The sequence below is a fragment of the Misgurnus anguillicaudatus genome, chromosome 19 (assembly GCF_027580225.2).
Source record: "Misgurnus anguillicaudatus chromosome 19, ASM2758022v2, whole genome shotgun sequence".
Taxonomy (NCBI): Eukaryota; Metazoa; Chordata; class Actinopteri; order Cypriniformes; family Cobitidae; genus Misgurnus; species Misgurnus anguillicaudatus.
Genome location: NC_073355.2, coordinates 51,363,532 through 51,377,975, shown reverse-complemented (window position 1 = coordinate 51,377,975; position 14,444 = coordinate 51,363,532). Strand labels below are relative to the sequence as shown.

Genomic DNA, 14,444 nt, shown 5'->3' with positions numbered 1-14,444 from the left:
CTATGAGACCTTAAAGTCTTTATTTTTATTCTACAATGTTTCCCATCTACTGATTAGCATGTATTTAGTATGCATAAAACAGATAATTGACTTTTTAAACTTGTTCAAATATATAATGCTTAACATCGCTCACTAACTTCTTTCGTGAGAGAATCTCCCTCGATGCTCTGTCTACAGCGCCACCGCTTGAGACTCCGCCCACCTGAGCAGCTCGTTTGGATTTAAAGGGATACACACAAAAACGGTGCATTTTTGCTCAGAACCATAAAGTGCCTATTTTAACATGTCACAATAAATTACATATATGGTATTTTTAGCTAAAACTTCACATATGTACTCTGGGGACATCAAAGATTTATTTAATATCTTAAAAACATCTTCTGGAATGTCCCCTTTAAAGGGACTAAGTAGGATTTTAAGTGTTTTATGAATTAAAATCAATGACCACGTTTACATGCACACCATTAATGCGATTATTTCCAATAATGCGAGTAAGGTCTTAATCGCAGTAAGATGTTTACATGACTGGAGCTAACCTCTTCACTCCGGTTTACATGCAGTTTTTATTTTCGGATTATTCACACATAGCCCAATGCAGAGCACAAATGATGAACTCACATATGGTCCACTGTTTTAATTTACTTGCGTTAAATGACAAACACGTTGTTATAGATTCATTATCCGGTGCCGTGATGAAGATATAAATATGAAAGTGCCTGTAAAGGGCGTTCACATTATATAAAAATATAGTTTTAAAAATCTTTTATATTAAAGATAATAGCAGAGCTCACACAACAACTATAGCGATAGCGATTTTGGCACATGATGAACGATTAACAATTGACAGACAATCAAATCTATTTGAACTTGAAGTGCACGCGCACTTAAAATGCAGTAGAAAGCTCATTCATTGCTGAGGTTATAACATAAAATTACCTCAGGTATCCAGAGCTGATGCAGTTGTTGCTGTGAAATTTTTCTACCACACTGACTACGCCAAAAGGTAAGATATTATTACACAAACTACTACATTCATTGTTCAGTTACGCGAAACGCAGCGAGTTGAGGACATCTGGTTTCCCGCTGTGTAAATGCAACAACAGCATACATTCAGTGACATGTAAACAATTGCAAAAAAGTTTTTATTACAAGAAATATCCAATATTAGGTAATGCCGCGCTCGTTGAGCGAATAAGCATGAAGTTATCATTATGATGTGGTCACTAATTTATTTATCGTTATAATTATCGTTATAATGTCCCTTAAAGCTTTTATACACTGCTGTCGTGTTATTTGAGCTGTTTCTGAATGAAGGCAGACTGCTGACAGCGAGTCGTGTTGGCAGAATTCATGTAAAACTTCCTAATGTCAAGTTTAAAACGAATTTGTGCTTAAGGTGCGTGACTAAAACACACGTGCACTTAATTAGTTGCGGTATAAATGCGATTAAAGCATTTACATGGACGCATACTGCGATTATAAACGGCGTACGCCACCTCTTTTAATGCGACTATACTTACTGCGATTTTGAGCTTAATCGCATTATTTTTTTCGAATTATTGCGTTTACATGAGGTAAAGTATAATCGCAGTATTGACAAAATCCCATTATAATCGCATTATTAGGGTGCATGTAAACGCGGCCAATGTCTTTATTCATAAATATGTCCTTGTTCGTGTCAAATGACCTCTGCCAGTGATCTGACTTTTCGTTGTAAGCTTAGAATTTCTTCTCTTTACTTGCATTGAACGGGTAAGTCCAAGGAGGCTTCCATGTCGTTCTGCCGTATTACTAAACTATAATAGCAGAGAGGGACAAAAAGCACTAGCCTACCAACACGTTTTCATTCAAAACATGTGAACCAGCTGAAACGGACAAGGAGATCAGTGACTACATAAAGGTTACCGTAGTTGCAACACGCATGTGGAAAAAGTGAGGCGCTAGAGAGCACTATTTGTTTGAATGCAAAATACATTTTTACCACTAGATGGGGGTAAATCCTACTTATTGTCCCTTTAAATACACCGTAGTAATAAATGTTTTGGCTACAAAAATAATTTTTGCATGCTGACTGTATGTTTGGTACCTCAGGTGAACACAATCCTAATTTTTAAGTACTAACAAATACAGTGTTATCCTTTACACTACCTTGATATGTAAACAAATTGATTCATTATTCATTTGAATGCTTTCACTATGCTTTAGATGTTCTTAGTTGTATTTAGACAATCTTTTGTTTTCATAGTTTTAATTTGTACATGTCAAATTTTTCCTGTTTGTCTTTTTAAAGTGAATCTGCTTGTTGTTTAATTACTGTGTTTACGGTCTCAACTCCTTCCCTGATTTATCAAAGATATGTCTGTTATTTTGTTAAACTTGTTAATGGTTTTCTCATTGATTTGTCTCAGATTACATAAAAATACCCATTTAGATTCAAAACCTCTGACTTGCTTGTCTCTTAAAGTTGAGACATGTGTAGATCTGAGTTGAAACATCCATTTGTGTTTTTTTAGGGCTGTCAAAAGATTAATCGCATACAAAATCAAAGTTTGTTTTTGCATTATATGTGTGCACTGTGTGTAAATATTTTGTATATCTAAACACACGCACGCACGCATGTATTTTAGAAACATTTACATGTTTATATGTATTTAGATTTTGATATAATTTATAGTATATATTAATATAAATATTTTCCTAAATAAATACATGTGTGTGTATTTATATATACATAATAATTACACACAATACACACAAAACATATTATGCAAACACAAACCTTTATTTTGTATGCGATTAATCGCGATTAATCTTTTGACAGCCCTAGTTTTATTTCATTATTCCATTTATTATTAATATATACTGTAAAAATATGCAGCATTTTTGTCAAATCAACATACTGTATATTTTTGTTACTTTACTTATAAATTCAAGTTAAAACTGTTTTACTTAAAAAAAGTTATGTCAACTTATCACAGGGCAAAAATATAAAATAGTAGGTTGAATTGACTTGCTAAACCAAATTGTTAGCCTCATGCTGCACTTTTTTTACAGTTTATATATACTTACATACTAACATGTAAGTGAATGGGACTCAATAACAGTTTGATTACAAAACATCTTCCTTTGTGTTCATTAGAACAAGAAATTCATACAGGTTTGTAACAACATGAGAGGGAGTAAATGATGACAGAATTTACATCTTGGGGTGAAAACGGTCCCTTTAATATATTTTAAACTTATATTCATTTAGTTCCATAGTCATTGTATTTTACATGATTCTGTTGTTTAATCTTATTGTTGGTGCTATATTGTTTCCAATGGTTTCCATCTCCATCTTAAGTTTTTCATTAACGTCACAAGACGTTTGTGAAACAGTAAATTTCCACTGTCTGTGTTTGCTATAATACCTCAAGCCAAGTTAGTCAGACAATCAGTGAAGAGCTTGGTTAGTGAAGCACAACTGAGATTATTCAATAATCAAATTGATGCTGTATATTTTGCCTCATGGTTGATTTGAAGTATTAAGTCACAGCAGAGGATTAATAATAGAAGACTCAGCAGTAACAAGTGAGCAGTATCTTAATACTCCAGTTATTACCGACCCCTAGTGGGCAGAGCATAACATTATAAGCAGACACAACACTCTGTTATGGTGCATTCACACCAGCTGCGATAGAAACTGCAAAAATGTCCTATATGCGCGTAGTTGGACGCTTGAACATTTGAGATTACTCCTTCATTCGCGGTTGACAGCTGCACGTAAAATCCTAATCATTCGAGACATTCACACGGAAATTCATGTCATGGGAGGGGCTTCTGCGACTCTGCTGAGACTCCGCTCGCTTCTTGTAATCACGTCACTATTACAGCAAGGTCCTGATTGGTTAACGTGGCCAAAGTAAACGCCAAAGTTCCGATTTTCCAACTTAATTCGCGTGGAACGCGCCATCCGCGTGTTCTGTGCCATTCGTGCTGCAGGATGCTTAATCGCGTCGTTGCAGTGACTTAACATGTAAATCACTCGTGCTTGCCACCTCTACCGCATCTGGTATGAACCCTGCATTACCAGCCGTGTTTGAGGCGTCAAATTCGCGTCTACCATGTCTAGTTTGCTGCTTTAACATTTTGAGTTTACTCACTTCATTTGTGCGTGAAATTCTAGTCATTGAGACATTCATGTGGAAATTTGCATCATGGGACGGGCTTCTTGCGACTCCGCTCGCTTCCTGTAATCACGTCACTACTAGAGCAAGCTCCTGATTGGTTAACACAGAAAAATCCGCCAAAGTTAAATTTTTTCAACTCGCGCGTTTGCCGTGGCAACACTCAATTCGCGCCATTCGTGCGAATGAGGCGGTATCGCAATCGTTAAAAAAAAGGAATTATTTTTCACACAATTTACTTATCTGTATAGCACTGTTTTCACTGAAAAAATGGCCTCATGTCTTTCTTGTTGTATGAACAGGGTTTCCACACCTTAGTTAACTTCAAATTCAAAGACCTTTCAAGGACTTTCCAAGTCCAATACTCTCAAATTCAAGGACTAAATGTGGGGACACATTTCAAGTGAGAGCAAGGTTACATCGTGTTACCTTTTAAGATACATTGTTACCAGGGGTGGAGTGGGACCAAAAAAATCTACAGGAAATTTCGTAGACCACCAGTCCTCTAAAAGATCTTGAAGTCAACAACAGTTCCTTAGTTTCAGGTAAGCTAAAGCTTAATTGGGTTGCCAAGCAGTTGCTTATAAAACGATTAAGCCTATTTGGAGAGAGGGATGTTTAATGTGACAAAATGTCAGTCATCGTGTGATAATGAAAATATAACGAGGCCTAGATTACTTGTTCTGAGCAGGTGTTGTCAGTCAACAGGCTGTTAAATTGTTGGCTAAGTTACAGACACTCTGTAACAAAAACTGTTGCTGATTATCTGGGAAACATCCTCTAACAGCAGTCAAGTTGTCATTGTCAAACAAGTTGTGAATTTGTTGTAACATTAAAACAGTTAGTGGCGGCGTTTCACGAAAACCTAGGGCTATAGGGTATGGCAAAAATTCTTCGTACAAGAAGGCCATTTTCAAATAACGAATCTATGAAACCACATTATATGTGTACATAATCCACCAACCTGTACAAAATCATACTGATTGCACGGATGTTCACTTACAGACAACAATACGGAAGCAATACAAATGAAAATAAAAATAGAAATCATGGTTGTTTAAAATGCTTTTCAAATGTTGTAATTTTTAACTTAGTGCAACTCCAGCTACAGATAAACTAAAACAAGGTAGTGGCAGGGTCTTTGGCCACAGTGGCTGGGTGGCTGAGTGTAGTGGTGGGGCCTCTGATGGTAGTGGCAGGGTCTCTGGCCACAGTGGTGAGGTCGCTGATTGGAGGGGCGGGGTCTTCGGCAGTAGCAGCGGTCTCTCTGACTGCAATGGCAGGGTTGCTGACCATAGTGGCGGGGCTACTGACTGTAGAGGGGTAACCTGTAGAAAATTGCAGAGAACCATTAGACATATCAACTAAAAACAATAGTGTATAATGAAAAAGTCAAATTAGTGACGCCCACATTACTACTAGTTAAATCATATAATTAATAAACAATTACTAAAACATCATATGACCAACATTTTCTGGAGAATCAAGGGTAAATAAGTAGGTAAACAAGCTAATAATTGGTCAAATATATAAATACATGGGCCAACCTCCAACAACAGCCTCATATAGTAGCTACATGACAGGTATTGAGGGATCTCTCAATATATACGTTTTTAACTAAAATTTTGGTAGACTGGTGCAGGCCTCTCTGTAAAGTTATAAATAACATTGGTGAGACACCAAGTATTTCCAACTTCATTAAATACATTAAACCAGAGGATTCAGTCAAACAAACACTATTCTCTTTTCTATTTACTGCATTTGTATTGTATACTGTGTGTGTCACATCATGACAATAAGCTTTATAAAAGTATATAGTATAATATAATAAAAGTATAGAGTATATATATATATATATATATATATATATATATATATATATATATATATATATATATATATATATATATATATTTAAGTATGTAGTGTACATATAAGTATTTCTTTATTAATATTGAAATGAAACTTACAAGCAAAGCAAGTCTACAGAATCCATAATTTTGCAGAAATTGCATGGTAAATGCAATGTTTATTGTGCTTTAACTACAAATACCACAGCAGAAATAACTTTACTCCGGTAACGGCATGGTAAGGGTTGTGTTTAGTAGGCTTTAACTACATATAACACAGCAAATCTACAGTTACTGTGGTAAAAGCATGGGAAATTCAATGCTTATGATGCTCCACCAACAAAATCTGAGCAATGTTACCCCTAAAGCTTAGACGAGGGCAACCACAAGGGAACGGGCAAAGACTGACGTACTATCATCATCTATACCAATGATACAAGGGTCCAGCCCAGAAGGTCCGATACAGGTTATCAGAAACACCTCACATATTTCTGTGGGTTGAGAGAACACTGCAGAAAGGTCAAAAGTGACCCAACTGTGGAACCGCAAAAAGAACTATGGCCACTGAAACTACGCATAGGAGGAATGCACAAAGAACTATATAGCCATCGATTGGGGAAGAAAAAGAATACATCAGGATCATGATAAAACTCTTGTTGTTATTGTGCATTGCAGTCATAATAAGGGCAGCTGCACAAGAGCTTATTATTTTGTCACCTATTAGCCGTGACCCTATTGAAATAGTAGCCATCTAAGGTGAAGCGGTACAAAGTTTCTGAGGGTCGGGTATTACAAATGGACATTTTAATTTTGGGGAAAGGCGTAGCCAATACTATGGGGAAATTCTATGTATTTCTGTAAAGACCCATCTGATACATGGTACCAGGTGTAAGCTAATATACAGGGAGTGCAGAATTATTAGGCAAGTTGTATTTTTGAGGATTACTTTTGTTATTGTACAACTACAGAGCTCTTGGTCAATTCAAAATGTTAACAAACCCTCAAACCTGAACATTTAAGTAGTAAAAGTGAAATTTTGGCTTTCTTAAGAGAATATTTCTATGTACATCATTATTAGGCAACTATTAGTGTGCAGAATTATTAGGCAACTAAATGAAAAACAAAGATTTTACCATCTCGCTTGGTTTTTTTCGCCTGTTGGAGTGAGAATAATAAACAAACTCTACATTTGCAAAAAATTTTATAAAACAATAAAAAATAAAAAAATATATAGACTCAGAGACCAATATAGCCACCCTTCTTTTCGATAACAGTCACAAGCCTTCCATTCACGGATTCAGTCAGTTTCTTGATCTGGTCTGAACCAACATTTTGTGCAGATGCAACCACAGCCTCCCAGACACTGTTCAGAGAGGTGTACGGTTTACCTTCACTGTAAATGTCCTGCTTAAGAAGGGATCAAAAGGTCTCAATAGGGTTTAAGTCAGGTGAAGAAGGGGGCCATGTCATTCGTTTTTCATCTCTAAGGCCTTTACATGCCAGCCATGCAGTTGAGTACTTTGATGCATGTGCTAAAGCGTTGTCTTACAAAATAATCAGTCTTCTTGAAAGATGCAGATTTTTTCCTGTGCCACTGCTTGAAGAAAGTGTCTTCTAAAAATTGGTAGTAGGTCTGAGAGTTGTTTTTTATTTCCATTTTCAAACAAAAAAGGTCCAACAAGCTCATGTTTAATAATACCTGTCTGTGCCTGCCTGCCTGTAATGTAGAAGACACTTTCTTCAAGCAGTGGTACAGGAAAAAGTTTGCATCTTTCAAGGAGACTGATTATTTTGTAGGACGGCGCTCCATCGCGTGCATCACAGGTGCTCCGCTGCATGGCTGGCATGTAAAGGCCTTAGAGATGAAAAACTAATGACATGGCCCCCTTCGTCACCTGACTTAAACCCTATTGAGAACTTTTGATCCCTTCTTAAGCAGGACATTTACAGTGAAGGTAAACTGTACACCTCTCTGAACAGTGTCTGGGAGGCTGTGGTTGTGGCTGCACAAAATGTTGGTTCAGACCAGATCAAGAAACTGACTGAATCCGTGAATGGAAGGCTTGTGACTGTTATCGAAAGGAAGGGTGGCTATATTGGTCACTGAGTCTATATATTTTTTTATTGTTTTATTAATTTTTTTGGAAAATTTAGATTTTGTTTATTTTTATCACTTTAACAGTTGAAAAAAAAACAAGTGAGATGGTAAAATCTTTGTTTTTCATTTAGTTGACTAATAATTCTGCACACTAATAGTTGCCTAATAATGATGTACATAGAAATATTCTCTTAAGAAAGCCAAAATTTCACTTTTACTACTTAAATGTTCAGGTTTGAGGGTTTGTTAACATTTTGAATTGACCAATAGCACTGTAGTTGTACAATAACAAAAGTAATCCTCAAAAATACAACTTGCCTAATAATTCTGCACTCCCTGTAGACAGAGAGGAAGATGCAGAAAGTTTTGAAGGGGGAGTTAAAGGTATGGCCCAATAGGAGAAAGTGATGAGGGATGATTGAAAGGAGTGTAAAGATTAAACAACCAAAGGTGGCCATGTCTAGGAAATATCATTGTAAGTAGTGGGTATTGGGAACAGGTTATGGACAAGAAGTAATGATTACTGTAGTTAAAAAACAGCTGCTGACTGTTCTTGAAAACATGAGAGATGAGCTGAGCCAGAAAGCAAATGCATGGGAGGAGGAAGAGAGAAACCAGGAAGTCAAGCAAAGAAAGTTATTCTCAGATGCAAAGAAAATAAAGTGTGTGCATTAGCCTTACAGAAAGAAGAAAGAAATGTTTAATGTTTGCAGATGTCACATGAATGAAAGGTATCCCAAGTTTACCCTGCTGAAAAAAACAGCATCAAACCAGCATGGGAATTATGCTGGTCTATGCTGGTTTAGCTGGTGGTCACAGCATACCAGCACCAAAACACAACATATGCTGGTATGACCAGCATGGGATGCTGGTGCTAATGCTGGTTTAGCTGGTGCTAATGCTGGTGGTGATGCTGTTGGTGATGCTGGTTTAGCTGGTGTTCACTATACCAGCACCAAAACACAACATATGCTGGTGTTACTGGTATGCTGTTTTTTTCAGCAGGGTATTGAGCTAATGTTTGACAGTGCATACCTGAGAGATGGAGAGAACTTTTAAATGTTTAGTTATAATGAAATGATAAAAAGAAGAATTGTCAAGGAAAATTTTATCTTTACTTATTTGTACTGTTTTATGATTTAAGCATTTATTGCTGTTTATTAAGAGTTTTATTGTATAAGCTGCATAAGTTAACTAAGCTACATTTTTGTCTTGACCTTAAGTTTAGTTAGCTACGTGACATATAGTGATATGGTTACTGGTTAGACTTAATCTAAGGTACAGAGTGTACAGACTGTGAATAAACATGATGTGATAATGTCTAGCAGCTAAGTATAAAATTGTGAACGCAGAGTTGAAGAGTCTGAATTGCGCAGACGGAAGTGCCTCTTGCAAGATATTAAAATCATTTCAAACTGTATTGGGATCTGACTATAATTCTTCATGTGTTCAACAAGGTAAAATTCCACAACACTCCTTCTCCATGGATGTCTCTTCTGCTAAGACCCACCTTCATCTAACTTAATGGCTGATGATTTTGCTTCCTTCTTTGTGAAGAAAACAAATACTGTCAGCAGTCAGTTTTCCAAGCCGCTACTTCTTGCACATGTTCAAACCTCTGAGGAATGCTTGCTTCCCTCTTTCTCACTCCTACCTGAAGCGGACGTTTCCAAAGTCATTGCTTCCAACCATCCGACTACCTGCCCGCTAGATCCCATACCCACCCATCTTCTTCTGGCCATCTCTCCATCGGTTATCACTGCTCTCACCCACATTATCAATTAATCTCTTTACACTGGTACCCCACAGCATTTAAAGAGGCCCAGATAAGAAACCCACACTCAATCCTGCTATGCTAGAGAACTACAGACCCGTTTCTCTTCTTCCCTTCATTGCCAAGACTCTTGAACATGTGTTGTTTGACCAGCTCTGGACATCTCACTCTGGATGAAGGACCAGCATCTCCAGCTTAAACTTGCAAAGACAGAACTGAACTTTAAATAAATTAAATTAAATTAAATGTATTTTTGTGCTTCTCATAACACATTTTAAATCAAAAGAGTTTTACAGCAAATACATGTTTCATGTTATAATCAGCAAGTTTATCTGTCAGGGTTTCATGTGCATATGAAAAAATATACAGCTGTAAGATAATACAATACACTATGTGGTTAGTTCACAAATAACTAACAGCAACATTGAATGGTTTTTAAAAATGCACTGACAAGACGGCCTGTCACAAAGGTTTGCTTAGGGCCCCCCAGCGTCTAGGACCCGCACTGTTTATTTTGAGATTAAAAACTGTATTTTCTTCAATTTAAAATACAATAATGTGTCCATTACTATCCAATATATGATGTTAATTAATTATAAAATATATAATGAAAGTAGTGGTCCCCTGGCGTTGTGTCACTGGTGTTACCGTTTAACAAAAAAGCTCTTATTTTTTAAATAAAAATCACACTGAGGACATCACTTGACTTTCTTCTTTCAATTTCCTGGAGATCTATGAAGAGAAGCCCATGGTAAGTCCACTGTCTCTTTTCAGTTATCAGAAATGTTTTCATTTATCTCATGATTTCATATGAAGCCTTTAGTTTGGAGTCACTGGTATGACCTCCTTTATCGTTTGGGAGTTGTAAAAAACTAGATTAAACTACTTAAAATGGATTAAACTACTTAATTTAGTGAATATACAATGATTGGCAACATGTTGTTTGATACCTTGCAGCAGCTTTTTTTTACTTTTGTAAAATGCAGTTTTCATGAATATTGTCCCTGGTGTTACTGTCACTGGTGTTACGTTCCTTATGGGTAACACCAGTAAAGATCAATAAGTGAGTGTTGTGTCACTGGTGTTACTGTGTCTTTTTCCTTTCACAGCTGGATGGTGCCTTGCATGACTGACACCGCCGTCGGTGTATGAATGTGTGAGTGAATTGGTGAATGTGAGGCAAATTGTAAAGCGCTTTGGATGGCCATTGGTCTATGAAAGTGCTATATAAATGCAGCCCTTTTACCATTCACATTAAATAAAATCATCTACACTTCAGAATTATGCTTTAAACCTAAAAAAAATTTTTATTAACACCTTTAATATTGCTAAAGAGGTAAGGTAACACCAGTAAAAAAAAAATGGTGAATGCACTCTTTAAGTACATGCACACAAAAAAATAAAAAAATCATTAAGCTGTCATTTATGTGTACTCATAAACTCAAAGAGTAATCTAATAATGTGGTCTAAGTTTAAATATTAGAAAAATAAATCAATTTTAAAACATCATACCAAAAGTGGACGTTTCTGTAGAATGACCCTTAAATGTTCCGTTCCATTTATGCTATTGGGCTGGTAACAAATTACACAGTAAAAATGTTGCTATATTTTATATTTTTTATGCTATAAAATTATTTTTATGTCAGTGTTTTCTGTTGACCTGAGGTACCAAACAGATTAAAAGTATGCGAAAGAAAATTCTGATCAAAATAACCTTTATTACTGGGTTCATCACAAGTAAAAAAATTCATTTCTAAATGTATCTAAATGTATCTAAACTTAATGTAATTAAAACGTCATGAAATATCAGAATAAAAAACTTGAAGAGGGTCTGGGGGTCCCAAACTGAACATGGGGGTTAAATCCAGTAGTTGTACCTTGTTCACACTCAAAGCACATAAAACATCTCAAACCAACATGTTTTTTTTTATTTCAAACATGTGGCTCTTCAGATGTGCACTGTAAGCCCGGATAAGTTGAGTATACTTAAAAAAATGAAGCAAACTTGTTGCCCTAAAAAATTTAGGTAATGATTACTTAACAACTTTAAGTGAAGTTTACTTAAACATATAAACTGTTCTAAGAACAATTTTAAGTTGAATAGACTTAATTTTTTAATTTCTTCTTATTTTCCTGCACTCTTAACCCGGATAAGTTGACATTACTAGAAATTTGCAAGGAAACCCATTGCACTAAATAACTTTAGTTTTAACACTTTATATTACTTTTGATGTTATAAATGGTATTATAACACAGAATTGATGACTGTCATTGAATAAACGTGATTCTCCACAGAAACACACACAAAACTGTGTTTTTGACATGCATTGTCAGTACTGTGGAGAGAAATACAATAAAATGTTCTGAACAGGCTTGATGTATGGAAACACTGATCACCTGAACGGTGACTTTACAAAATTATAATTTACAATAAAACAACATCAATAATATAAGAGCTTAAACCTATATGACATTTTATTAACAAATATTTAAGTAGTGAAAGTTCTTATCAGTTTTTATTCTGTGAAAAAGCTGAAAATACACTGTAAAACAATTCCTTAGAAATTGCAGCTGGGTTGCCGGTAATCCACCGCAGATCCACATCCATGCCATCCACCGGCAAGAGTTTGTTCAAAGTTGAATGAACATTAAACATTTACAAGTCTTTGTCTTTACAGAGTAAAACTAAAAAAACAGCATCAAGCAAAACATTCTGGGAAACAAAATCTGAAGCAAAAACAGAAAAAGGTTGATGATGATTTCTGGTTCCCAGAATGCTTTGCATGAGGCTGTTATTGTATAGTTTTATTCTGTAAAGATAGAGACTTGTTAATATTTAAAATGTATTTAACTTTAATTAACTTGAATTTGAAAAACATCTTTTCACACTGTTCACACATGAATGGTTTTTCTCCGGTGTGAGTTTTTGTGTGTGCATTAAGGTTACTACTGGTTGTAAAACTCTTCTCGCAGTGATGGCACTTGTACGGTTTCTCTCCAGTGTGAATTCTCACGTGTCTCTTAAGCTGATCATTACACGTGAAACTCTTTTCACAATGATGACATGGGAATGGTCTCTCTCCAGTGTGAATTTTCATGTGGTTGTCAAGGCCGTTTTTTTTGGGCAAAACTCTTTCCACATTGTTGACATGTGAATGGTTTCTCTCCAGTGTGAATTCTCATGTGTGTATTAATGTAACTTTTAGTTGTGAAACTCTTCTCGCAGTGTTGACACGTGAACAGTTTCTCTCCAGTGTGAACTCTCATGTGTGTATTAAGATGGCCTAATTGTGAAAAACACTTTTCACACTGTTCACACATGAATGGTTTTTCTCCAGTGTGAACTCTCATGTGTTTATTAAGGTAACTTTTAGTTGTAAAACTCTTCTCGCAGTAATGGCACTTGTATGGTTTCTCTCCAGTGTGAATTTTCATGTGTCTATTAAGGTTACTATAACATCTGAAAAACTTTCCACATTGATTACATTCAAGAGGTTTCTCTCCAGTATGAATTCTCATGTGTGTATTAATGTAACTTTTATTTGTGAAACTCTTCTCGCAGTGATGGCACTTGTACGGTTTCTCTCCAGTGTGAATTCTCACGTGTCTCTTAAGCTGATCATTAAGCTTAAAACTCTTTTCACAATGATGAAATGCGAATGATCTCTCTCCAGTGTGAATTTTCATGTGTCTATTAAGGCTATCATAACATCTGAAAAACTTTCCACATTTATGACATTCAAAAGGTTTCTCTCCGGTGTGAACTCTCATGTGTCTGTTAAGATGACCTAATTGTAAAAAACATTTTTCACACTGTTGACACATGAATGGTTTCTCTCCAGTGTGAGTTTTTATGTGTTCATAGAGGCTACCATTGGTTGTAAAACTCTTCTGGCAGTGATGGCACTTGTAAGGTTTCTCTCCAGTGTGAATTCTCATGTGGTTGTCAACGCCTGTTTTTCGGGTAAAACTCTTTCCACACTGTTGACACATGAATGGTTTCTCTCCAGTGTGAATTTTCATGTGGTTGTCAAGGTGGTTTATTTGGGCAAAACTCATCCCACACTGCTGGCATGTGAATGGTTTCTCTCCAGTGTGAACTCTCATGTGGATTGTAAACGTTGATTTTTTGGCAAAACTCTTTCCACAGTGAAGACATGTGAATGGTTTCTCTGCATTTTGAGTCCTCTTGTGATCCACAGGGCGTCCATCTTTACTAAAACTCTTTTCAATTTTTTTTGTCTTCTGTTTTCAGAGATCCTTTCTGTGAAACGTTACGTTTTGCTTTTACATTCTGATGTTTCTCACCTGGTTCATTTATTTCAGCTTGACTCTCCTTATTCACTTCCATCATATCTAAAATGAACACAGTGAACTGAATGGAGATGCATACAAAAAAGTCACTACAGCAAGCATAAAATAGTAGAAAAATACATTATACTTTATTTAACAAAGTATTAAAATAAATTGGGTCATCCACCCGGACCGGAAACAGCCCACAAGGGTAGCCACCGTCAGCGGGTATACATCAACGGGCAAGGAATAGTAAAGATTAC

General features: G+C 36.0%; 2 protein-coding genes across 2 annotated transcripts in view; one reads left to right on the top strand and one right to left on the bottom strand.

The window, feature by feature from the left end:
- The window catches only part of LOC129422293 (uncharacterized), a 78,230-nt gene that overhangs the window by 16,920 nt on the left and 46,866 nt on the right, over positions 1-14,444 (top strand). The gene's annotated exons all lie outside the window — the stretch shown is intronic.
- Positions 12,862-14,145, bottom strand: LOC141350782 (uncharacterized). Its single transcript, XM_073856606.1, has one exon. The coding sequence runs from the start codon at positions 13,993-13,995 to the stop codon at positions 12,994-12,996; it is 1,002 nt and encodes a 333-aa protein (XP_073712707.1). The 5' UTR covers positions 13,996-14,145; the 3' UTR covers positions 12,862-12,993.

Bases quoted from the DNA above. Each gene is read 5' to 3' on its own strand.
- LOC141350782 (XM_073856606.1), bottom strand. From the start codon at position 13,995: ATGAGAGTTCACACTGGAGAGAAACCATTCACATGCCAGCAGTGTGGG.